Raw genomic sequence first — 26,939 nt, 5'->3', positions numbered from 1 at the left:
AGTTGCATTAATCTAGAGTTAATCTAATTCCCACTGGAGAGATGGGTTCATCTCGACTAACTTTAGATTACAGTTTACGCATTATTGTGCCAAGGTCTGTATTGGACAAATTTATAGTGAGAAATGAGGTTGGCAAGATAACAGGGGCATCACAATTAGAGCTAATTAGCCCAGCAGGAAATCCATTTCCAGGCAGCTTTTGGCAAGAGGAGAGGTTGGCGGGATAACAAGCATGGAGTGTATTTTGATACAAGCACACTCCAGCTGCAAGGAAAAGTAAAGTAACAGCTTGTCTCATCCTTATGCAGAGGCCTCATGTTAGGCTCCACCACGTAAGTCTTTTTGTTTGAGGCTTTGCAGCCTCCCTGCTTGGAAGAAGTTCAGAGAACTTTTCTTACCAAGTCACCTCGGCTGCCAGAGGACAATGATGAGCTGTAAGTTCTGCACAGCACTTTGCCTCTGCCACCAGACCAGGGGTATGCCCTGCACCATGGTCCTTCTCCAGTTTGGGGGGAGATGAGTGATTGTAGGTCATAATAGAAATCAGTGAAGAGTACTTTGGTTTAATTGTAGGAGTTATCTGGTATGGTAAAATGTCTGGAGTATAGAGACAGACAGACTACTGCAATTATTTGTATTTGAGTGCTTTATTATATTGGAATTGCAGTGATATTATTAACATTTGTACAAATGCACAAAATTCCTTTCTCTTCTAGCTAGAAAGAGATGTAAAAATCTGACCTAGTTGAACAGTCTCAATGAACTCATTGTCCATTTGTAACAATAATGGGTTCACAATGCAACAAAAAGCTTAACATAAAATTAAACATATTAAATGCTGCAGCAAGTATTTACATTTATGTACCAAAAAAAAAAAAAGTATCTCCCTCCGGTAAGGAAGGTGGTTGCTTTACAGAATAAAACAAACAGACATACATACAAACACAAAACCTTTGCATACAATACAAACAACCTCAAGCCCAAAACTTACTGTGACAGCACCTTTTTTAATATTATATATATATATATTTATATTTATATATAAACTTCGATAGTTTAGGCTTACTCCAAGCAGTGCTAAAAGTTCCTTAAAACCAGGACAATGGCAAAAGTCCAAAGAAGCGATGTTCACTGATGAGTGCTACCCAATGTTTGAAGAGAGCTGCTACAGAGAGAGGGATACAGAGCTCACGGCCATGGCTGGGAAACACTTGGGTCCCAATGAAAAAGTCCTTGGCAAAACTCTCAGTGGCAAATATTCTTACTCAGAAGAGTGAATACACCTTTCATGCAAAGTAGTTTGTCTCGTGGAAGCATGCTAAAGGTGATCTCTGTCAGGGAATTCCTTGCAATCTCAGCTCTGTGGGGTAGGGAAAATGCTTCTCTGAAATTTCCTAAATTCCAGAAGGAAAACATTTCCCTTGAAATGCCCAATAAATCCTCCCACCTCCCTCGCCCCAGGACATTGCTGCAGTTTCTGCAAAGCCAGAAGGAGCTTTCAGTCTTCATTCAGAAGGCTGTCTTACGGATTTTTAGTCAAGAAAGATATTTGGGTCTAAGACCCTCACGGCATCAGATGGCAGGCTCTGACCATGTGATTTGTGAACAGTTCTGCCAGGTGAAACTCAGCAATACTAACATTTAATTTGCATAAATATAGAACTGGATATCCTGAATCCCAGGTATTACACATTGGTCTAAATATAACAAGTTGCAGTTATTGATTCCAGTCCAAGGAGAGCCTGGGAATGGATCAGATTTCCACTTAGAGAATCAATCTTGTCTCTGAGTGTGTGTGAACACTGACATTTTTGGCCTCATGCAGTTTAAGATTTGCTATAAAGTCGTTCTGAAAGCTATGGAAAACCAATAATGGTGAGCAATTTAGCTCTTAAGTGTAAAGCCACTGATAAAACTGAGATAACTGTAAGCTCTGGGAAAAAAAAAAAACATCAAAAAGAGGTTATGGATGTAAACAGTCTCTTGTTTTTGCAGTAAGATGATCATTTCAGATGTTGAAAAATTGAACCTTTTTTTTTTTGGTGTTAAAATCACTTGAGATTTTATTGCTTTTGTTTGTCCTCAGAAGTTTTTTGTCTCTTTTCTTCTTTTTTTTTTTTTTAAAGGTGCTGTCCCTAGTCAAGTTATAAGGCAACATATTTTATTGATTCAGAACTCTAATACGTAGTATGGCCACTGTTATCACTGCAGCTTTGCAGCTACTGTGAGTTGGACAACAGTCAAAGTGCATCACAATGCACAACAGAGCCAGTCTCCTGACCTTACGATATACAGGACACTTTGGTTCTTGGGATGAGATATTATAAATGTAGCTTAGATGCCGCCTCACATCACATACATTGCATAATAAAACATTTATATGCTGTCATGAAGAGGGTGTAAAGTCTAAGTCACACTGCAGACTGGCTGGTCTTAGCTTCTCTGCTCAGGCAGGTGTGAGAGACAAGTTGTAGATATGCCACCAGTTGAAAGCATATAAATGTATCTGGTGCAAAACTTTTACAGGAGTATTTATAAATGATTCGACAAGGGAGAGCAAGAAAGAGAGCAAGAGCTAAAGTGCAATTTTAAAAGAATATAAATAATTGAAATGTAGAAATAAGATACTAATTAGTTGTAACTGGTTTTGTTTAATAGGCACAGTTTAGGTTTTATATCTACAGATCAATTTTTTTCTCTTCTTCCCCCTCTAGTAATTTTCTCTGATGTATAATGGAGCTTCAATGGTCTAAATCTAAGGAACACTGCTTAGTAAGAGGACTGAAGAGGCAATGATAAGGCAGTATAGTGCAACATACTATGTGATATTAGACAAAAAAATGAGGATGGGGTTAGATCTTCTGTGGTGATGTATAAAATCAGCCTTAAAAAAAAAAGCAGAAAAAAAAGAAGATAGGCTTTCCAGTTATATGTTGACTCATGCTTTCTAATACGAGAAAGCACATTTTCCAATACAAAGGAAACAACTAAAGGTTTATAATTTGTTTCATTGTTACAAAAAAAAAAAAAAGGAAAAAAAAAGCAGATGCTGCTTTAAGGAAAACATTTAATTCTAGGAATTTCTGTACAACTGACCTCAGCAAGCTTTTCCATCTTAGATGGATGACTTCTGCTTGAGACCCTGAAAGATTAAGATGCACACACACCTAGAGTAGTTTATTGCAAAACTAATATTGTAACTTAAAAAAAAAACAACAACAAACAGATTCTGTACAAGAATACTGTTCAAATGGAATGTGTTAAAATAACATTTATTAATAAATACTTTATAAAATTCTATGTGAATACTAAATTAATAGATTCCTGTTTTAAAATTGCTTTGGTCCTCATGAATTTTCATAAATTCACTCTATACGCTTTTTTTTTAAAAAAGGTATTAGCTGCTAAAAAGCACATTTTGCCTAAACTAAAAGGCTAGTTTTCAACACTAAATATTGTTGCTTAAAAAAATATGAATCCTCAAAAGTAGGGCATTAAACAACAGTTATAGCTGGCTTGTTAGTTAACAGGACTGAGTCATTAACACTAAATCCACACGCACTGAGGCACTGAACCATTGACTTTCCACTATTCAGAATATGGGCAGCAGACATTTAGCTTCATAGCAGGAATTAACTCCCAACAGCGTGAAATTCTCCATAAATCATCACCATCATCCTCAATCATCAATCATCATCATCATCATCATCGTAGTCGTCCTTATAAAACACACCATGATAGCACACAAACTACTTGTCTCCCACAGGCAGCGTTATGAATATGGCTTGCATAAATTGACTTGGGGAAGGGGGGCTGGGGGGGCCAGAGCTGGATCGCAGCATCATTTCTTTCTGATCAAAGTATTGCAGTTGTCCGTGGCTGAGATTTCCAACCTGTGTCCTACGTCACTCACAAGAGATGCTGTCTATGGTAACACCTCCTCCCGAGCACGGCTCTGGCCAAGGCTCACCACCCTGCGAGTGCCCTGGAGTGTGGGTGACAGAAGTGGTCTGAGTCGTCCTTTGCTGGCAGTGGGATAGGGCACAGAGCCTGGTGAGCCCGACAGCAGGCTGGATTGGCAGCACAAGACGAAAGTGGAGCAGTCTCCAGAAGTAGCTCATGGAAAAGCAGGATTCCTCCTTGATGGAAAGAGCCCAGGAAGTGCATTTAGAGTGACGTGTTTAGGAAGAGGCTGCTGCCACTGACCACATGGCAGAGGGACATCCTGGGGACAGAGGGCTGGGGCTTCTCCTGCAGCCCTTGCTCAGGCAGCCTCCAGTGCCCGGTTGGACCAGCAGCTTGAAGAAAGGCTGCAGGATCACTCCCCTGGAAAACAAGAGCATTTTAATGTGGAAGCAAATCTGATGAATACTATAAGGTGCCTGGTATGGTTGGTCCTTTTCCCAATGATACAGCCGATATAAATTTGCTGCATGTTGTCTTGGCCTGTGAACCTGCGACAGAGTTACAAGAAGCAATAGCAAATAGCTTTTCATCCTTTACTTACTTCCACATCACTAGCAAGGATTATACCTAAAGGCCAATAGTATAGAGAGGAGACATTTCATTGTAATTACACATTTAGGCCAACATGTGTGGTTGGCTTGCCTAGTTAGCATTAAAAAAAGAAATAATTGAGCTATATATAATACACATCAGTCAAACTGTCAAGTTGCTGAACTTAACAAAACTTAGGCAAGGTTTTTGTATTTTTTCCTTTTTTTTTTTTTCTTTTTAATGTAGAGGCTTTCATTTTAACAGCTAAATATTTTAATTGAGGAGACTGAATAAAATGAAGTTAAACCGTAATTCTAGTGCAGTGTAGCTCAACTGGGTATTCTAGTATTACCAGAAACTTTGATTTTTATTTTTTAATGTATTTAAGTGCTACCCATATAGAGGGAAAGTTTTTTAAATTAACCCTGCAATGGCATTTCCTTTATGATGGTGAATGATGAAATTCAGACATAGTGGAAATGCTTATTTGGGTTTTTTACATAACGGATACTCAGCTGGAACATTTTTCTCACCTGCATATTTGAAAAAAGTTCCCTTGGGAGCCATGATGAAGCAAGACCATTTAGCTATTACAATTGGAGATTAAAAAAATTATAGATTCAGTATTTAAAACACTTTAAAAGTATATGTTTGTCTAAAATATAATAGAAAATCCTTTACATTTGTATTTTTTCGCAATTTTTTTTTGGTTCTTAGACTATATAATCAAGTCAAGATTTACACTGTACATTAAAAATCTTCTTCTTTTGAATGTATTTGCATAAATGGAAAGCGAGATGTTAAAGAAAAGAATACTGATAAAAAGTCACCAAGATAAGAACTAATTCGGCAATGAATGATGCTCAGAAATTTGCTTCCCCTTCCAGACAGGCCCTATTCCTTACAGTGCCTCCTCACACTTCAGTTGTTTCACTCTTTCTCCCACATGGAGGAGACCCACCCTTTCAAAACCCACCACTCCTCTAAAGACCAAAGACACAGTCTTTGAGGAAGAGAGCTTTGCTTCAGAACAAAGTGTGTTCGGGGCTAGAGGATTTGCAGAGAATAATGTGAATTTTACTATTAAAGATGCAGCTCAAAATGTTTGAACATTTTTCACCAGCTCGGAGCCCACTCCCTGGGCAAGCAGTGGGAGGTTTTGCTGCTGACAGATTTGAGAGCAAAATCAGGTCCCAATATACAGCAAGGCAGCATAATTAACTGGCATCATCTCTGTCTGATTTTCCCATCAATCACTGGGACCACTCGGGGATGCAAATCAGTTGTGCTGAGGGGCAAGCTCAGAGTCCAAACAAAAACCTTAATTGTGGCATAAGGCTCTTTTCCAGACCCTCTTTGCAGGACTGTATTTTATCCCAAGTGTGGGACTTGGCATTCTTGCAGCATTTTTTAGCTGCTGCATGCCTTCTAAAAATTGTTTAGCGTCCTAAAGAACAATTCCTTACCCGCGGTAAACGGGTGTTAAGTGCCATTAAAGTCAGTGAAGCTACACTGCTGTCTGCCAGCTTGAGATCAGTCCGTGAGCATTTAAAGGAATGCCTGCAGAGAGCAGGTCTTTCCCTGGGAATTAAAAATGGCATTTTTCCAAGTGGTCAGAACCATTACACTGATTTATTCCTCATTTATAGCCCATGAAGTCTGAGGTTGTTAGCTTTCGTTGCTAGAACAACGCAACCAGGTTAGGGAACAGAACTTTTCCGAATTATTATATACTACATGGATTTTCCTACATTAATGACTAGCAGTGCAAAAAATTGCTGTGACTCTCAGGTGTTGCTCGCTATGCCTCTACTGCACCACAGAAACTTACAGGGCTGTTAGCATCAACACAGCTGGCTCACTATCCTGCTTCACCTGCGGCTGCGCTGTTTTCACCTTTCCCTATTTATTAAAAACACTAAATCAGGAGCATCTGTAGTTTTTAAAAGCCAAATGCTTGGCACAGCCCAACTGCGGGTGAAGAGCCAGTGAAAGCAGCAGCCGTGCCGACAGTTTTTAGGTGGGCTTGAAGTTTTTGCTTGTTCATTACCATTCTTTAAGAAAAAGAGAGAAGTGAGAAAGCCTTGGAATAAAAAAAAAAGAGCAAGAAAAAAAAAAAAGCTGGGAAATGAAAAGGGAAGGGAAAAGGAAGGTGTGAGAATAACTGGAGGAGAAAAAGGCCAGGGCAGGGGAGAGAGGAGAAGGGGGAGGGCTAGACAAAAGCGCATGCTATTTGGGCTTGATTTTGTCCTGATAGCCACATCCTATATAACTGCTCTGAAAGAGGCTCTGAATGCAAGACATGGTCTGCTGATAGCACAACGCTAACTCTTTTTTATTATGCTGTCAGCAGATGCCCAAGTTCTATATTTATAGCCTAATTACTCCTAGTTACCTACATTTGACTCTGTTTAATACTTTTCATGCCTCACATTGGCTAACAAGCTGCAGTTTAACACAACTTTGTATTTCTGAGGCTTCAGGCTAGACTGGTGAGCAGGAAACATGACTATGTACAGAAACAGTTAGGTTTATAAACAAGTAACTGGTACCAAAAAAACGGATAAAGCACCAAAGCATTTCTCAAGCTGATAGCATATTAATTGCTTAACTCCCTTTTATGTAACTAAGTATAAAAGACATTTTAATGACTATAAAAATGAATAGCCAGAGTCTTTCAAGAACTGAGGAATCTTCCAGGCTTGAGTTATGGTTGCAAACGTCCTTAGCAGAGAGGACGCTTTGATACGCTACCACACTTGCCCAGCAGTTTTTGATCAACCACTTTTAAAGGATGGGGTTGATGTCTGTTCTGTGGCTGGCGAGCTGGGTGAGAGTGGAGCTTCCCACGACGTCGCTGACGGAGGAGGAGGTCGTTATGGTGTTGTGCTGGATGACTTGCTGCTGGGAGCAAGCTGGGACCGGGCTTGCAGGAGGACTGCTCTCAGGACCTGGGGAGGGAATGAGGGTACAGAGACAACACATGTTCATTTTTCCATCCAAGTAAAAAGCCTAGGCTGGGTGATACTTTTGGAAATATTGATGACCTGAAGCATGCAAAAGTCCCAGGTTTTCAAAATATAATTACAGTTATCCTCTGTCTTATGATTGTTTTAGTTTTCATTACTTTTTTCAAAGCAGCTTCTCTGATATCAACCTGACTTCAGGAGTTGAGACCTTGAAAAAAGTCCAAGACCTTAATAACTGAAACTAATGTTGGGATAAAAAGTCTGATATCTTAAGGTCTTTAAAATCAGTTGGGATGCTTAAATGCTTTATTTGTTCCAGCAGGAATCAAAATTAGAGTACAGTGCACTGCAGCACAGAAAATCTAATTCAAGCAACAGTTGATAGGCATGTAATGCAATTATGTATTTTTTTCTTTGAGTACTGTTAAAGAGACAGATGCATAGTGATGCAGAGGAGACAGAAGTGGGCTCTATTTTAAGACAGTGTCACAGTCTGGCAAGTATTAACCCTGAGGATCTTCTGAGCCATGTTTTAGAGTGAAATGGAGAATTTGTCCCTAAATTATTAGAGTCACAAAATGCATCGGCTAGACAGAACTGATTCAATGTCTCCATTAGCTGAGAATTTTTTTTTTTGGGGGGAAAAAAAAAAGGAAAGATGAGAGTTAAAAAAGAGTTAACAAACCTTGAAAACCTGCGCCAGGCCTGGTCTGTGCCACTGTCAGAGCACAGTACCATTTTCGCTGGAGGGGACTGTAATGTTTTCCTTTTTAACTTTCCTTTTGAGAGTTATTTTAAGGTTCTGGCAGCGCCGCGTCCAGGAGGACTCTTGCAGGTTTGGAGCTGTGAGTTCAAGCAGGATCCTCCACAGCGGAGTGAGCGTCCATCCATGTGCATCTCCTTGCCGAAAGGAGGGGTGGGGAGGACTAGCACTGCTGTGTGGGATGCAAACCGGGGCTTTTTTGGTTTTGAGCGGGGCTGAATAAATAAGGGCAGGAGATTGGATGGCTCGGATGATGTTTGAGAAGACATGTTCAAGTGATAATATGACCAAGAAGGGGTTCTGAAGGGAAGAATTGGAAGGTTTGCTTTCCTGTGAGGAGTGTGGAGACAGCGCAAGCATACCAGCTACTTACTTAGATATCCTTGTGATTCTTTCTGCATAGCTGTTATCGGACAGTCTTTATGTGTTAACAATAACTGTTTCAGCTGAGCTACCTCATTTTTCAGCATGGAAACCTCGTTCTAGAAAAGAAAGAGAGACTTTGGTTAGCACCAAAGCTTAAACCAGACTCTTCTGCAAAGCTTAAACCCAAGAACACAAAACCTGCTCCATAACTTTGAAAGAACCAAGCAAAAAGGCATTTGGGTGCTTGTGTGCTGGGTTTGTATTAACATTTGTCAGCGACATTATTTTGTAACCTCTGAAGGCAGGCTGGCTTCCAGATTTGGTGACATAAACTGATAAATGAACTAACTTCACAGCACCAGAGATCCTTAAGGCAAAGTTTTAGTCTACTCGGGAAATGTTCTGGCTCTCTGCATGAGGCCAGGGGGCAGACCCTTGGGGGCAAAGGCCATGTTGCTGTGCTCAGGGAAACGGTGGCAGGACTGCTGTCACCTACAGCTCAGCTGCAGCCAATGCAGCCTCTGGGTTTTGTGGGAGAATGTTTTAGAGGAGTGCCATTCTACAAATGGTTTTCTGCCCCTGGCAGCACACAAGCACACCTCTGCATGAAGCAGAACTACTGTGCCCACCATAAGAAGGCTGTAAGAAAGGCTTTTATTATCATATTAATTTTCCTCACTGGTAGACTGATCTATTTATGCTTCTATCTTTCTGGCTTAGAATGAGGTTTTAACAACATGCCCTTCTCTAAAGAAATTTTTTATAGTCATGCTAATGGCTCGTCAAAAAAAAATTCCCACAAAAAGCAGTGACAAGGAAAGAAAATAAATACAACTCCATCTAGTGAAGGCTTCTAAATCCCAAGGCAGCTTTTTCCTGGCTTATCCCACTAAAATGTAATTATTTCTTTAATTGAAGCACACACATCTTGATTAACAGACTGATTATGCCTGAGCTCCCGCTAGGAGCTGACTGTACGGGGGCAGCCCCAAAGGCACCGTCACTCAAGCACAAAGAGCCCCTCTGTGTCTTCAGGGGCGCAGACAGTGGCTCGCACCTGAAGCTGCATGTTTGTCTGGGTGAGCTCTTCTGCTTTCTTTTCCAGTGACATCACCCAGACCTTCCTCTTCTGTCTGCAGCGCGTGGCAGCGGCTCGGTTCCTTTCCAGAAATTTCCGCCTCCTCTCATCCGGGTCTTCGTCCACCACCCTCCTCCGGCGACCTCCAGTCGGCTGCGGTGGCTGTATCGTCTGCGTGGGCTGCATCTGCTGCGCCGCCGGCGAAACCTGCAGCAGAAAAAGAGGTTTTGCAGGGCGTGGTGAGGGGGAGAAGTTACAGAGGGGGATGCTGAAATGGGAAGGGAAATCTCACACACTCGGCCTGCTCCCCAGCAAGGTCTGCAGTAGGCTCTGGTCAAAAGTTGCACCAGACGCCACTGAAAGTAGCTGCTGGCAAATCCTTACCATGGTCGAAGGAGAGATTTTTTTGAAACGATCCTCTGTAGTAGGGAACATTTTTTGCCCCTTGAATTAGTTCTGAAAAACATTCACTTAGGTGCATTCTCTTCCATCACTTATTTCAAACCTGAAATGTCAAGTTTCCCTCAGGATCTGTTTTAATCAGAGGACTGTAGTGGCCTTATTTCTGCGTCTCTCTTTCTCCTCCCGGCCCCAAAATTGCCTCCAAAATTTTAGGGCATTTTCTGTTTCTATTTCCTAAGATTCACCATATCCACCTCAGTATTTGCCACTCTGGAGACAGAAGCTGCAGAGCTCTTTGCACCTGCATGGATCTGGGAAGCTGTGGGCTGGGATCACACAAGGCCAGCAGACCTCACTGCCTCACAGGGGCAAAGAAAGAGTTTAGGTACCTCAGCTTGAACCTGTGTTTTGATATCCCTGGACTGCATAGAGAAGGGATGTTCCTCTTAGCAGAGCTTCCATTTGACTTCTGTGGATGTTATCTTCCTTTTTATTCAATTTATCCCTGTCTTTGAGAGTAGAGGCATACCACATTCAGCCCACTGCTACAAAACTATGGAAAACTATGTATTTGTGCTTTTTCAAGTGCAGGGGAGTATTGATTCTGCTCATGAGAGTAACTGGCCCACAATACTACAGAAAAAGTGCTTGGTGGGGGCAGCCCTGTGTAAACCATGCTCCAACTGACTCCTGGGCAGATGGAACATTCCATGTCCCTGTCAGGAACCAGCACCAGATGTAATGTTTGACTGACTGGTAATAGCCTTTTGGACTACTTTCCTGCCTCTCTGTGGCCCCCAGACCATGAGACTCTGGGACACCCCCCCTCTCTCCCCCTGTTTGGGGTCTGGGAGCCCAATCCATGGGTCCTATTGCTCACACTCAGCTCACGTTGCTGCTGCCACTCCTGCACAGTCCGGAACAGTCTGGAAACTTGAATTGTTGACTCAAAATTAACCCTCTTGTTCTGGCAAAGGCCCAAACCTCCAAGGTGCTTCCTTTTGACTCCAGGGAGTGGATGTACTCAGTGCTTTGTCAGACTGAGCCCTGAATTTCAATTACTGCAATTAACATGTGTTTGCCTAACACCTCTGTCTGTCTCAATTAAAACGATACTATCGTCTTGAGTCTTGCGAAGTTGAGGTGGCTTTTCTGTCTAGAATCTAGTTTGCTCCCTCCCCCAGCTGACTTGTGGCAATTACAGTGGCAATTTTATGTATAATTATTCTGTGCATCTGATAATGCTTTTTGTATAAAGCCAGATTTATTCCCATCTCTATGTTGCACTGTCAGGGAATCTCTCTCACAGGATAAGAAAACAAATTTTTAAAAAGTAACCTCCTAAAAATAAATAAGCCACCCCACCTTTTCTGACTGATTTTTAAAATTTCAGCCTGCATGAATTCTGTATGTTTGCTGATAAAATCTTCAACACTGTCCACCCTGGGGGTTGGAGTGCCAGGTCCATGGCAGCTGCAGTGGGCACAGCCCCCATTCCCACCAGCATCCCCTGGCTTCTGCCAGGAGATCACTGCCAAGGGATTCCAGTTGCTCCCTGCCCACCAGGGCTGGGCATGCCGCCTCTTAAGCAGTGTGTCTGAGTACAGAGGTCTCAGAAATACCTTTTAATGTCAACAGCTCATCAAAGATCTTTCATTTTCTCAATCATAACACCTTTCCAGACTTCAGAGATCTGTTGTTTATGTTTCCTCACCCCTTTTGCTCCTTTTCCATACCGCTTTAAAAATTCTTGGTTTTTAACTCTCTCAGTGGAGTCTGGTACAAAGCAAGAAAAAAGTAACTTTTTTTTTAATTATTATTCCTCTCATATGGTCATTTTCTCTTGAATAACTAGGGAGTGATTGTGTTTTCAGAATGCACCAGGCAGTCTCTGGGTAGTCAGAGCACATTTTCAGAACAACAAAATCTCCATCTCCAGCAGATATTAATTATAAGGGCTGCCATTATTCCACTAATAATGTCACGTGGGATAATTAACTGGCTCTTACTTGATAGCTTTTAACCCTGAAATATGTTAGACTATATCTTGGTAACTGTCTAAGCATCATTCTCTGGCATGATTTCATGTCTGTCTAAGATGTAAGAAAGAAAATAAACTAAATATAAAAATTTAGGTTAATTTTAGTTTTCCTAGAGGATGCTAATCACATATCCATAATGAAGACAAACACAGGACAGCAAAGAGAATTAAATGGCATCCAAACCCCTACTCTGGTCGAGTTCTCACTCTGGCAAGTTTGATATAAAGAAATCTTTAGAGGACCAATACAGAATAATAGTTTAATTTTTGTAGTAGTGGAGGCAACATAGCTAGAACTTGGTAAAAAAATCCACTTTCTCAGAAGGATACCTATCAGAAGGTGATTTCTACTTTTATGCCTGATACAACATTAATTTCTGTTCTTTGCAACTTACAGCAAAACTAATACCCACGCACGCATTCTATGAAAGCATATTTCCTTGGGCTCCTGTGTATCAAAATGGTAGCTGAAAAGCATGAAATGAATTCTAACATTACAGAAGGGCACGGTATAGAATAACAACGGTCTTGGCATGGGAGTTGCTGCTTACAGCAGCATGGACCGTGCTGTCATTTGGCAGGTGGTTTAGAATGGAAGAATCTGGCTCAGAAGAATAAGGAGGTCAATAATTAGTAAATCGCACCATAAAATTAATGTCTGCTGGAGCAATCTGATCCCCAAAGAGGCCATTACCATGGGGACTATGGATGAGCTTTGAAAGTAATAACTATGTGGTTATTATTCAGCAAGCCCTTCTTTTCTCCCCTCTAATGCATCTGTTCAGAAATCACTATTGCCTTTGCACCAGAGGAGCAGATGCACAGCAAGAGCTCTGCTGCCTGGGGAAGCCACTGACCCACGGATTCCTACTCCACCACCCTCTGTCCAATCCCCTTGGTACACCAATGGACAAGGTGAAGAGCTCCTTGACCCCTCATGGGGTCTGTTGCCTCCAGTGACATCCTGTGCATGGCAAAGGTTATCTGACTGCACAGACCCAGCTCCAGCACTGTGTGGTGCTGGGACACAGAGTGACTCCGACATAGCTTTGTGACTGCCAGTCAGTCCAGCTACCCTGGTGCCTGTATCTCTTCTTGCCTGCCTGAGAGTCTTTTGCAGTGCCTAGCTAGAAGGGAATACAAAGTACAAGAAATTGAAGCTGTCCTGACTGTGTAAGGAAGTCAAGAACCTGCTCGAGCAGGTTTACAGGAGGGCCATTGGCTCACTGATCTTACCCTTAAAATTGTGATGTTTGTTTCTTCTGGTGTTTCTCCGGTATTTTTCTCCTCACCTGTTTAAAGTGGTGCAGTGGATGTTCTGCAGCAGTGCTCCATACCATGGGATCAACTGCATTAACATGTTTATCCTCCCAACCCCTCTGTGAAGGTTAAGTGTCTTCCCTCATCTCATCCATGGAGTCCTCAGCTGGCTAAGCACAACTTTATCCTTTCTCTCCCAGGGATCTCCAACACAGCAATCAGGTTACTTTTGTTTTCTCTGATATGAGATAATGTATTTTTATTGGAGTTTTTAAACAATTCCAAGGAAAATAACTCATTAACAGATGGGAAAATAATTGAATTCACAAAGTAAAAATTGAAGTAAACTTAGGAAAGCTCTGGACATTTTCTCACAGGGGAGTCTGCTGCTCTCTTACTTAGACTGTTTCTCTAAAGCTGACAATTCATTTTACATTAGCAAATACTTTAGGGAAATCCCACGTGCTTGCAGACTCTGCAGTAATAAAGCTAGATGTTAGTAAATAGTTAATGTTGTGGGACACTGGGATGTCAGCCAAATACTCTCATTTTCTTTAATGTTTTCTAAGAGCTTGTCTGAAAGGTATTTGCAAGCAACACAATACTTCACAGATTGAACTTCTTATGGGTGGAATTCTTCTTTGTCCTCACATTCTATGCACTGCCCATTTATCTCCCTTAACTTTGCTACCCAGACCTGACATGTTACAGTCACTGCCCCCAGAGCTTTATTTTTCTTGTTCAATCCTGATGCAGAAGCCTATAATCTTAAAACATTAATAGAATTCCTCTTAAAAATGACTCTGCTAAAGTTTGTGCTCACTAACTCATTAGTTCAAGAAACATTCAGTTCAGATATTGAATTATCCAAATTGTTGAAGCCAATGTACCTGGTCCAGAAATTGAGTCCTCCACCTCATCCAGTGGAGACCTTCACTGGCTTGTCACATGAATACAAGTCTAAATTGCCTTCCTTTTTTAAATCTCTCTCCTTGGACTGGCTTCACCATCTTTTTTTCTCCTGTCACAACATGCACCAACTACTGCCTGCACTCTCAGCAATCTTGGCTTCCTTTCATACTATGCAGATGTCTGTCTTCTTCACAGGTCTGGATCATTAATCTTTTCCTCTATTCCAGTGTATCTTACCTTAGAACTACCTCTAGTATCTCCAGTCTTGAACAGCACCCCCCCCACCCCCCCCCACACACACACATACACCAGTGCCATTTCATTTTGCTGAAGACTTTGTTACATATTTCTGCAGGTAGAACTCGTATTGCTTGTTAAATCTTGGCCTGAGAAGTTCAGGTTCAAGCACATTAAGCAACATATATAATATGCCAATCTCTGTAATAAACCTCATCCATAAAAGGATATGTGGCAATCCATGGAGCTCAGAGCACTGAAAAGCCTTGGAGCTCCTTATAAAGTAAGAAATTACAAATGTCTAGTAAATTAAGCAGCAAAACAAGCTGTTGCTTCATTCCATTTTCTAAATAAAGTTGAAGCATCCCCATCACCATTAGCAGACATTTACAAGCAGCCCGAGGGGCTTGTATCTAACAAGACATACATGCAAGAAGAAACAATACAGAGATCAGGCTTTTAACTCCACGCAAGAGCAAAACTCAGTGATGCAGCAGGACACGAAGGTCTACCTGTGCTTGTCCGCCCGAGTGCAGCGGGGGGTGCGGCGAGGTCTGGTGGTGTGCCGGGTGTGCGTGAAGGTGCGAGTGGGAGTGGTGGTGGGGATGGTTCTGCTGGTGGTGAGGCTGAGGATGAGGATGGTGCGCCGGATGCTGGTGCTGATGTGGGTATGAATGATGAGGTGGCAGTGTCTGGTGCTGATGAGGATGTGAGTGCATATGATGGTGTGGTGTCTGGTCCTGTCGCGAGCTCATCATTTCCATCATGTGGCCCATGGTGTTCATGTTCCCATTCGACATGGCGGCAGGGTGATGAGTCAGTGCTGCCTTCAATCTCTGCAACAGAACAAGACAGAAAATTCAACATTCATACGTGGTGATCTGACCAATCAGAAATGCCGTTTTAGAAATTGTGCCTTGTCTTGTGCTTTGAGATTTATTTAGTTTTTCTCTTGTGGTTCCCTTGATAAAAGGCATCGTATTTCAGTTTGAGAAAGAACATATTTTTGAGCTCTAATCTAGTTTTCCACTGCAAATATTTAAAGATATAAACATCTGAATTGAAATGTAACAGTTACACATTTTCTACTGTGCTTCTGAGGAAAAATAGCTCTCTCTCTCTTTGGCCAGCTCAGTAGGGTTAGCTTCACCAAGCTTGTATTCTTTTAAAAATGAAAGTCTGATTAAAATAAAGATGCAACAAAGTGCCCATCTTGTTTTTACTTCAGATATTATTTAAAAGACTCATTGAAAAATGTACTACATTGACATGGTTTTCAAACTCAGGTATACTAGTACCCAATCTGCTCTGCCATCAGAAAGATGGGAAAATAATGAGGGTGGCCTCAACCTGATCTTCCTTCTTTGCTGAAAAGTTCAGGCATGTGTTGTCCTGTTATCACATGCTAACCTCTGTTTTGTACTCCACATGTCACTGGATCGGGCGTTGGAATCTGACCAGGGCAAAACTTTCCTTAATATCAATGGGATTTGTTCACTTTTACCTGAACACAACTAGAGACCAGTGAGAAAGGTTGAAACATTTTGGACTGCAGGATAGGGCCTTTGTGTACCAAGGATATTGTGCAAATACAGAGTAAAAAAGTTCCCTTTCAAGCACAATTACAGGGTCATCCCAAAGCCATGACCTGTACCAGCATAAATACACCTTGCTGGTGTCATCCTACCCTTGGACTCCTGAATTCACTGGCATCCTACAAGACTGTGCCAAGGGTAGAACCTGACAGATGCCAACTAGGAGAAGAGTTTCTTCCAAGCCCACAGAAACCTCCTTCACATCCATGGTTCTGCATCTTGCTCAACATGGAACATTATCTACAGGCAGCCACCCAAGACCTCTTTAATTCTTTATATTTTTTTAAGGAGTCAATTGATTTACTCTCACTAATGCAAGTAATTAGCAGAAAATGCTAAGGTAAAAAAGAAAGGAAGGAGGTGCATGGTATCACTAGATGCCAGACCAGCATGATTTGAATAACCCATCAACTACCTCATAATTCATTATCCAGCCAGAGGATAGAATGAATAGCGGAGATCAGTAAGAGATGTCACCATAGGCCAGACAGCAAAAAATAGCAGTGGTAGGAGGCACAGAGGTGAGCCTTTTCCCATAGAAATATCTATCTGTGGGTCACAGATGATTGTCAGAAGACCCTATAAGCCAATGTGACTAAAAACTGCCAGCTGAGGAACAATTACTAGGCTGAACTGCATTTTGGTTCTGTCTTTAAAGCAAAAAGAGTGACTGCCAGGACACTCAGAACCTACACAAAGAGATTTCAGTCTACTTTGTAATGAAATAACATTTGTCTGTTGCAACACTGCAAGGCCACAGGTAAAGGCTTCTATGATCAAAGCTGTTACCGTACTGTGTTTGTACAACTGTGAGTGAGAAAGGAACAAACTCTTAAGGAGGAAAAAACCAAAACAAAACAAGAATAGAGGACCAAAAAGAAGGTTGTGGAAGGCAAAAAGAAGTAATGTTCAATTCAAAGTGTCATCCTCAAGTTTTTGTATCCCACCTGTTTTTGCAGACTTCATGAAAGTTGTTCTACTGAGACACTCCAATAGATCTATTAATCTAAATTTGGTGACTTCTCTCACTAATGATCAACTGGCTGACCAAGACTTAAAGAAAAAAAAATTGCAAAACACATCAGTATCTCAGTTTGTATGAATGAAGTCTAGACTGGTGACTTTTAAGAAGTTCCCTTAGGTCTATCAAACAGTAACTACATGGCATGTGTCCTATCCTGATGATCTTCTCAAAAACAGAGATCAAGGGGACTGTGCTAGTGAGGTTAAGTACCTCCTTTGCTACCTCTAAAGTCAGAACAAAGGTCAATCTAATATCAATAGCAGTAATCTATCCTAGGCATCAAATGGAGGATTGGAGCAGCTGTTGTCCCTAATGTTTCTGAATTCAAGTGCTACCATGGTTACTGCAAGCAGCTCCTCACAATGCTCAGAATAACTGGTGTTACCCAGGAGTGTATTAGGAAAAATACGGGAGAAAATGTATTAATAAGTCAAATCTTTCTCTGTATCATATTTCTTCAAAACTCATTAGGACGTTTTTCTGAGCTACCATGCACATCTAAGACAAAGCACCAACAAAATCTGTTGTAACTTTGTTTTCTGAATGTAAATGCAAAATAACCAAGCCAGCAGTTTTATGTGATGAACACCTTACAAAATCTACTACGTCTGTATTTGTCAAAGACCTCTGAAACTGAACTACAGTATGTCTTCTAAACTGCAGACTTTCAAAGTGGAAAAAAAAAAGAGGGAAAAACTTAATCTGTGAATAAACATTTTTTTTGAGCTGTAAAAACTGTGGCTTACTAGTGTGGCACAACTTCAAGGAGAATAAATTATTTTGTTTTCTTTCCATAGCACTTCTACCACATCCATTTATTTGAGATAGCAAATCAAGAGAGACAGTGAGAGGTCTGACATGCAGCTGGTTTCAGTCAATAGGGGTCATTTCCATTTGGTCTGTGTATTTTACAAGCTCCTTGTTCACTGTTCCCAATGGGAGGGTGGGCCAGCTGCCCTGGATCCCAGTCCTGGTAAGAAACCAGCTCTCTACATCATCCTGTCCCAGGGCAGCAACAGCCATCGCCTCTTTAACTTCATGCTTAACTCAGCTCCACGACAGCGAGAGTCCTGCTCATGCATGCGTCTGGAGCAGCCCTAATCTTCCTTTAACCGGTCACTGCTGCCCATCAGAAACATCTGGGGAACGATAAACTTTTTTTTTTCATTTGGTCTTCAGTGAGATCAATTGTTTTTGATGTTTTAGTTAGAGCAGATGGAGGGAAAATCACCAGAACTTGGTAAACTCTTTGCACTGGGTATGTGTAGCGGTAGAAGGGCAGGCTGCAGTTTTGTTATTGTTTCTTTTATGTGTGCTAATTGCAAGCAGCTGTTTTAGTTTAGTGTCAAATAAAATCCGATGGCATAAAAATTGAGCTTACTGGACTGATGACACCACCAAATCCTCTCTAGAATGAAGTGGTAACCCAGGATTCAATTCTGTGGCCGCTCAGTTTTTTCAGGAACTGTATGACTGATTTCACCAGAACCCGCAGGGACATGGGAGTTTGAAAATTGGGACTGAAACAGAAGGCTTGCTACTCAGACCTGCTTTCACCTAAACCTGAAATATCTGCTAACCTCATACCAGTGATTTTTAGGGCACAATCCCTTTTTGATCCCTTCTAAAAGGCAATTACAGAAAAAACTCCCCACCAACCTCAAGCCAAAAGGAAATGCAGGTGCTCACCTTTCCTGACTTTTGGTCCTCACTGATTATTTTTATTATTTCACTAAAGTAACATAGTGACCAACATCAATTACATCAGCTGATTTCCACTTATTCATGACATTTCAATAAACGACTGTGAGTGACACAGACAACAAGAGAAATCTTTCACAGAGAATAGCTTACTTTGACTCTGATCAAGGGAATCAATAAAATTCCCTTCTGATCCTACAGGAAGCCAGAAGCACATATACTGTCATCTTTGATGCTGAGGAGAAAATAGAAACAGTGGATATTGGTGCTTCACAGGTATGAGTGTTGTGTTTCCTGTACAGAACTGGGAACCATGCCTCATGGCAATGCCCCTAACTGATACATTTACTCTTGAAGCTACCCCACTGAATGCCATATGCAGCTACCACCTCAAAGAACTTATCATTGTACCAGAAGATTTGGGGGGTTTTTGGAAACCAGAGAGTTTTCACAGTGCTTCCTGCACCTAAAGACTGATGTCATGGTGCAGTGAATTGCTTGATGCTTCCTTTCATCAACATAGATCATAATGTATACACTGAATATCTTTGGATAAACCCCAAGTCCACCAAAAATGGCCTTCAAGCATTTGAGATCACGGATGAAAAACAGTAGCAGCTTCCCTAACTCTTCTGCTATTCTGGATCTTTTTGCTTTCTAATTTTCCTCTATTGTGACTTGTATTTCAAAGTTGCCTTCTTTTTTGCCCTACCTCTCTTTCTCAAAAATTGTTAGTGAAAAACAGACAGCATTTTTTTCAGTTTGTTAAAAGAAGAAAAAAAAAGAAAAAAACAACCCGTAAATTTGGAGGTTACTTTTCCCACATTTAAAAATGCAAATAATTTTGTGGGTTTCACCTGCATATTAATACTATAAATATTTAATAAATATTTATAGTATTTATAGAATGTTGTATTTAAAACAGGCTGTACATATGTCACAATCTGTACATGACTATAAACTAAAACTTTCTCCCATTCACCTCTCCATGGAGAAATGACAGCAATCTTCAATTTTACAGATGCTCTGTGCTTGCATCAAACAATAAGCTATTATAATACTCAGCAGAATTTTAGGTTGGGACAGACATGGAATGCTGGTTTTGAATAGGATTAAATAGTTCCAAATAAGTATGCACTGATGCACTCAGAAAAAAAGCTCTCTTCCCTTCTGGTCTGCATGCCCAAATCCCACTAAATTAGACAAAGACAAGACCAGCTGCAGTATCTAGTTAATGTCTGGTATATTGTTATCAGGAGATTATATCAGACCCCTCTAGGCACAAGAAATATGATCTCAAAGATATTTTCTTGCACCAGTGACTGTGATTCTAGTCCCTATTATACTAGGCTTTAATAAGTTCCCCACAGGGGACAGAAAAGTCTGGAGAGGGGTGGGAAAACAAAGAGTTATAGACATCAAGTATCCCCACACGTCTGCAATTCAGTAGCAACCTCAGGGTAATGATCTTGATTGGCCAACTTCATGGCAAGCATGCCATTGAATTCAGTGTCACTAACATTGTTTTCTTATCTGCAATAGTCAAGCTTTCCTTTTTACTCTAAGCATCATACCCAAGATGAACATACAGAGTTAAACCAGTGACAGCTAAAGCTGTGAACAGAACTTCACCCAGCACATTTCAGAGCATCACACTGAATTTTATCCTTTCCTTTAACTATGGCTGCGACAAGAGAACTTAGCATAAATGTCACCCAGGTCTTTTACAGTTGGCTGCTGACAAGAATTTCACAGTGTAAATAACAGAAACCGCTCTTCGCAAATGTTCCACTCGCATTCATAAAAGTAAACTGGAAGCTATTCATCTCCACTCAATAAGTGAACTGCAGATACTTATGAGCACATTTCAGAGTCTGGCAATTAGAAAGTCTCTGATGCCACATTAAATGCTTTCTCCTACATCTCTTGTGCAGTAAAATACAGTCCTGCCTATTGATGGAAGGAGGAGTAAGTTGTGTGCAAAGGACATGAAATCCAGAACTGAAGTGACACATTACACTAATGTGAGGAGAAAAGTGGGATACATTTAATTCACAACTTGCCAGTTAACGGTGCCAAATTGCTAATCTTCTAATTATTCTCAGGCTGTTTGGCAAATCTGAATTATACTTTTCCCTCCTTTTGTGCTTTCTTCCCTACTTAGCTGGATTTTTTAACAACACAAACAATGGATCGTCATCCAGCTTTCAGTGCAGTTCAGCCTCTATTAAAAACAACAAATTTGCTCCCTTGTATTTCCAAACGCAAACTGAATTAAACTTCAGTAGAAAGCAGCAAGGATCAAATGCAAACCACCAAAGCAGCAATAAAACTAACAGACACCACGCTGCTGAAGGACGGGTCAGCTGCAAGAGCTGCTTCCGTGTCCCTGAACTCGGGCACAGAGGAGCTCTGAGCAGCCGGGCTGCCTGCTGACATCAGTCCCAGTGATGGACGACTCTCCGGATGACTGCCAGTTTTAAGTAATCCAATGCAGGTCGAAGCCAGGGTTGCCCAAGGGTATTCCTGTTGGAACTGCCATCTTCTGGTGATGGCATTTCATTGAGAAATGAACGGCTCCAGGGACAGCAGAAAACATAAGTGAGATTACATCCCAGCTCCACCCAGCAATTTCCTTCTGCTCATCTCAAAACACCTTGCAAAGGAAATAAGTATCAATATTCTTGTGTGATGCACCATCTTTTTAAGGATTAGAAAAAGACTAAATGTTCATATTCTACATGTATTTTTAATGAACAAGTAAGTTATAATCAAGATAGAAAATACACTGAAACTATGGTTTATATTTCTCACTATATACTAGTTCTTGCAAGAATCATTTCTCAAATCAGTATTAAACAACTGGATTTGATTTGCAGAGTCAGGAAATGTAAAGTTCAAAAAACCAAACCCCTAATTCCCACCAAGTCTAAGTCAATCCCTCTATGTGTATCCATGGCAAGGGATATTTAATTATGTAATCACACAAAAGACAACAAAGTGATTTATTACTGGCAAATGGTGTCACATAATTTCAACATACAATACCAATGTAAGGATCCAAAAAATACAACCAACTTCTGACTGATTTCCCCACTGTGTGCCAGAGTCCGAAAGAAAAGCTGCTACTTAGTTGCTACCTACCCCTGGAGAGGCTGGTTTCTAACAGCAAAATGCCTGACACTTGGGGATTAATTACCTGTGCCCCTGTGCTGGCTTTGTCTGGGACAGACCTAATTTTCTTCATAGTAGCTGGTATGGGGCTGTGGTTTTGATTTGTGCTGAACACAATGTGGATAATATGCTGCAACATTTTTGTTATTTCTGAGCAGGGCTTGCACAGAAAGCAATATTTTTGTTCTTTCTGAGCCAAGGCCTTTTCTGCTTCTTGTACTGCCCCACCAGCCAGCAGGACAGGGGCACACAGGAAGCTGGGAGGGGACACAGCCAGGACAGCTGATCACAACTGACCAAAGGGATTGTTCCATGCTATCTGAAATCCTGCTCAGTATATAAAGTGAGGGGAACTAGAAGGAAAAGTGGGATGTTCAGGGTGATGATATTTGTCTTCCCAAGTCACTATTATTGTTGATGGGATCCTGCTCTCCTGGACGTGGCTGAACACCTGCCTGCTCATGGGAAGCGGTGAATGAATTCCTTGTTTTGCTTTGCTTCTGTGTGATTTTTGCTTTACCTATTAAATTGTCTTTATCTCAATTCATGAATGTTCTCACTTCTACCCTTCCGAATCAATTCCCCAATTTCCCCATTCCACCCTAAGCTTTGTGGGGCTGAGTTGCAAGCTATCAGTAGGCCGGCACATATCAGATCACCATTCTAGTTCTCAAAATAGACAGTCTGTTGCTTACTTAGTCCTCCAGATTAATCTATGGGCTATTCCCTTGCATGCTACACTGTCATCTGCAGAAAACACTGAAAAACAGAGGTGGCAATAAAATCACACAGTGTTAATCACATCCTGCAAGACACAGTGAAAACCTGGGCTTGAGGGGACTTGAGTCTGTACTGCCCATCTTCCAGATCTGTTCTCTTAGATCCATTTTAAAGCTCATTCCTAAGATGAGGGACCAAAGATATTTTCTTTTCACTGGACATAATGCACTTTTAGCAAAGTGTCTGGCAGAGGGGCTGAAGCTCAGGTCTTCCTCACTTCTGCAGGCAAATGCTCTAAGTTTCTAAAACCATGTTTTCATGTTCTAGTACAATGCAAGTGCGAAGTGCTTGTACATTGCTATATATATACATATATATATATACCTCGCCTGAGAACACAATGAACATTTATGATTGTATTAAATGAGAAAAGTGGGAATTGATTTCAGAGGAAGTTGGGGAATTTCTTATACAAGCCAGATATAGAGCAAATCCTCAAATCAGAGCACTCTAACACTGCAAGGAACACTGGGTTTGTGTATTTTGATCTGTACTTGGAGATCAGATGGGATTAGCACTGCGAAAATTTCTCCCTGCAGAATACTGCTCTGAAGCCTTGAGACCCCTTAATGTGTACTTCAGGTTTTTGACGACAATGCAAATTGCTTACTTTTCCTTCTCACAAGCATAAAACACACACCAAGAACAAGAGAAGGGCAAGTTCAAAGTCTTTCCTGTCAGAAGATTTCTGAACTTTCATCACCCACCTCTCACTAAGGCTGATTATGATTAAGTCATTCACATTCAAAGAAAAATGCCATCCAAGTACATAAAACTTCAGGTTTTATTTTTTTCCTTGACTGGTGTGATTTTTGAGTACTCGTTTTTCCTGGATTAAACCCAGCACATTTAAAGGGCTACTAGCAAGCCAGAAATCGGACACATGTGCACTTAAAAATCCTTTGATTTCATCCCAGATGTGCAGTGCTCAAGGGCATACACACACACACACACACACACACACACACACACAGAGCATAGAGGACATGATCTGATCTGTAGATTTTGTTTCAAGATTATACCAACCGGACTCAGAAATGCAAAACTGAAATCCTGACCATTTACAGCCATTAGAGATGCCAGGGCTCTCTGTGAAAGAGTATTGATGTTCATTAGTCCCTTGGCCTGACTGAAGAATTCACTGCAGGTAATTAGACATTGCCTCATTACTACGTAGTTTCAGGTGAAGTTACTTTTCTTCTTCATTTCATTAAAGCATTCATGGATTTTTTTCCCTGAAGAAATGACTAGAATATAAAGTACAGTATGGGGACATATGGGCTATTTCACTTTTTTTTTTAAAGCTTTATTTCATAATCTAACCCAAAAGAATGAAAATAGCACTTTAATTCAGCAGACAGCTTTCAATTATCTAGCTATGAAAACATAATGTCTAGTGGCTTTTCAAATACATGCACTCAGGTATAGCGTGTAGTCCATAGATACAAACCATAAAGAGTGTGAACAGATTCATTTAGTGTCAATTTTCACTGTTATAAAATAAATATAATCTGTGCTGAGTAATGTGAATGGATATCATGAATACTCAGCACTGAACACATCAGTGTTGACATGTGCTGTCCTATTACACCCCCATGTGAGGTCTCTTATGCCCTTCCAGCTTTCCCCACGTTGTCCCCCCGACTCCATCCCTCAAGCTGCTGCCCTCCACCATGCCCCCTTTGCTCTTCACCTGCAATGGCATCCCCCTTCGTTCGTAGACAGCTCAAGTTGCTGCCTTGTTTTTCACCACCTCGCCTGTATCAGCTGCTTTCAAATAGTGCTGTCTTGGGTCACTCGCATTGAATTTCAAAGCCACTTGAGGCTCCAGGAACAGCAACATCTCAACCCTCTACCAGATACCAGCTTGCTCCTCTGTCTATGCCACAAGGTTTTTTAATACACTTTAGGAAAGCTACAGTGTGAAACAACAGAGAAAAAGAATGAAGCCCTCAACTATTCTTTTTTTATTGGAATTGGTGATTTACACTAATGGGCTTTACTTTGTGTTTGAAAGGGCTAGGAATGCATCCCCACATACTCCCTATGGTTCAGTTGACAAGCATTAACTTAGTAAAATGCAATATATTAGCAGCTCACTCTCTTGCATGTGGCACGTTTACTCTTTGGCAATACTGCTTTTCAGAGCAATGTGTCAGAGCAAACCAAAACAACCACCTTTCCCAGGGAAGGAAGGATGCTGCCTGCTTGGTACTCCATTGACTCATCCTGTCATTTCTGGACAGCTGGATTTGGCTTTCCTATGGCATGTACCACAGGATACAGAACAAATTTGCACAGGTCAGGGGCCTGGCTGGACCCACAGTTTCAGTGGCTGTCACACGAGCAGGATTTCCTTTCCAGCACCAAGTGACAGGTACAGCATATCCTGCCTCTCTTCCTTGTGGACTCTTCCCTGTTCCTCCTGACAGTGGAAAGAGGGCACAAATAACCATCTGAGGCCAAATTGCTGGAAGAGGTGGCCTGCCTGGGGACAGATAGGAGGAGGATCCATGCAGCAACCTGCCCCCTGAGGGAGGTAGAACACCATGTGTTGGTAAGCACCACCCTGGGAATGGGGTGATGCTAGAACCAGATAGGGTGATGCTAGAACCTCCTCACCTACCTGAAGCAGCTGCCAGCATCCTAGGAACAGGCAATTCCCGCATACCGGTTATCCGTCTGTGCTCACTGTCCTTCACAGCACAAATGAGTCTTTCAAAACAGCAAGACAGGGATCCAGCTGCTCCTGCTATTACCCTACCTTCCCCTTTTTAGTATTTCTTGTGTACTTCTACTGAGTGAGAGAGAAAGGCATAAATACCATCTTGCTTAACACATCTTCCTGTCTCCTCTCCTTGCCTTGCAGACAGCATTATACATCTTCCTGACACCACCATTGTCTGATTCATTTGACATATGCACCAGAAAAAAAAGTCATGTTCTGAACAAGAACATAACTCTGTGATCTCATTCCCATCTCAGACTCCACAGCACCTCCCATTCCTTGCTGCTTTAGAAAGAGAAGGACTGGGAAGCTTTTCCATCTTGCTTACTGGGAAACTTACCGAGGAGATGTGGTAATGGGAAACCAGACCAGCACAGAAGCACTTACACAAGCATGTTGGAAATCAAGGTAATGCCATAGAAAGTTCAGCTATCTGCATCCTACTTAAGAGTTTGAAACAGCAAAATCTTTCTCATCTTCTGTTACTTAGGACTGTTGAGGAACATAGATATTTCCAAAGGGGAACACCACTTTGAGAGGTGATGGCAGAGACATTCTGACTGCGCAGTGAAAATCACTGACCCCTTCTGTCTCATAATTTTCCTCTCATTTGAAACAAAAAAGTCTCAGGTATTACCCACATCTGTGACATTAAAGGTTATTATGAAGTTCCCCCTTTTGTCTGGCATGCCAGAAAGTCAGTGTAAGGCTTCCTGACTTAGAATCACAGAGCCGTAGAACCATGAGTGTTGGAAGGGACCTTCAAAGGTTGTCTTGTCCAGCCCCCTGAAATAAGCAGGGACTTCTACCACCTCTCTGGGTGTTTCACCATTTGCATCATAAAGAATCTTCTTCAAATCTTCTTCCTTCTATCCAGTCTAAATCTACCCTTTTTCAGTTTAAAACCATTACTCCTTATCCTGTCACAACAGGCTCTACTATAAAGTTTGTCCTGATCTTCCTTGTAGGCCCCCTTTAAGTACAGGAAGGCCACCATAAAGTTTGCCCAGAGCCTTCTCTTCTCCAGGCTGAACCCCATCTCTCTCAGCCTATCTTCATAGGAGAGGTGTTCCAGCCCCCTCATCACCTTTGTGGCCTTTGGCTGGGCCCACTCCAACAGGTCCATGTCTTTCCTGTGCTGGGGAACTCAGAGGTGGATGCAGTGCTCCACATGGGGTCTCACCAGAGTAGAGGGACAGAATTCCCTCCCTCAACCTGCTGGCCATGCCTCGTTGGGTATAGCCCAGGTTACAGTTGTGGCAAGTGTGCATTGCCGGGTCAGGTCCAGTTTTTCATTCACCAGTACCCCCAAGTCCTTCTTGGCAGGGCTACTCTCAATCCCTTCACGCCCCAGCCTGTACTGATCTCAGAGTTGCCCCAAACCAGTTACAGGACCTTGCACTTGGCCTCAT

The 26,939-nt window shown here is 41.6% G+C and overlaps 1 protein-coding gene across 5 annotated transcripts in view; it reads right to left on the bottom strand.

The window, feature by feature from the left end:
• Positions 1-628: 628 nt before the first annotated feature.
• CREB5 (cAMP responsive element binding protein 5) overlaps positions 629-26,939 on the bottom strand; it is a 257,792-nt gene continuing 231,481 nt past the window's right edge. For 4 of the 5 annotated variants that reach the window (XM_085051007.1, XM_085051009.1, XM_085051008.1 and 1 more), the window contains 4 exons: positions 15,038-15,361; positions 9,653-9,880; positions 8,603-8,711; positions 629-7,448 (listed from right to left, as the gene is read on the bottom strand). In XM_085051007.1, coding sequence (XP_084907133.1) covers positions 7,285-7,448; positions 8,603-8,711; positions 9,653-9,880; positions 15,038-15,361 — 825 coding nt within the window. In that variant the 3' untranslated portion in view covers positions 629-7,284. Of the gene's footprint in view, positions 7,449-8,151; positions 8,712-9,652; positions 9,881-15,037; positions 15,362-26,939 lie in introns of all 5 variants that reach the window. The other variant, XR_014849791.1, reaches the window with a different exon arrangement.

The sequence above is a fragment of the Lichenostomus cassidix genome, chromosome 2, assembly GCF_008360975.1.
Source record: "Lichenostomus cassidix isolate B80296 chromosome 2, HeHo_3.0, whole genome shotgun sequence".
Classification (NCBI taxonomy): Eukaryota; Metazoa; Chordata; class Aves; order Passeriformes; family Meliphagidae; genus Lichenostomus; species Lichenostomus cassidix.
The sequence above is the reverse complement of the archived record's forward strand: the minus strand, read 5'-3'. Positions and strand labels throughout refer to the sequence as shown.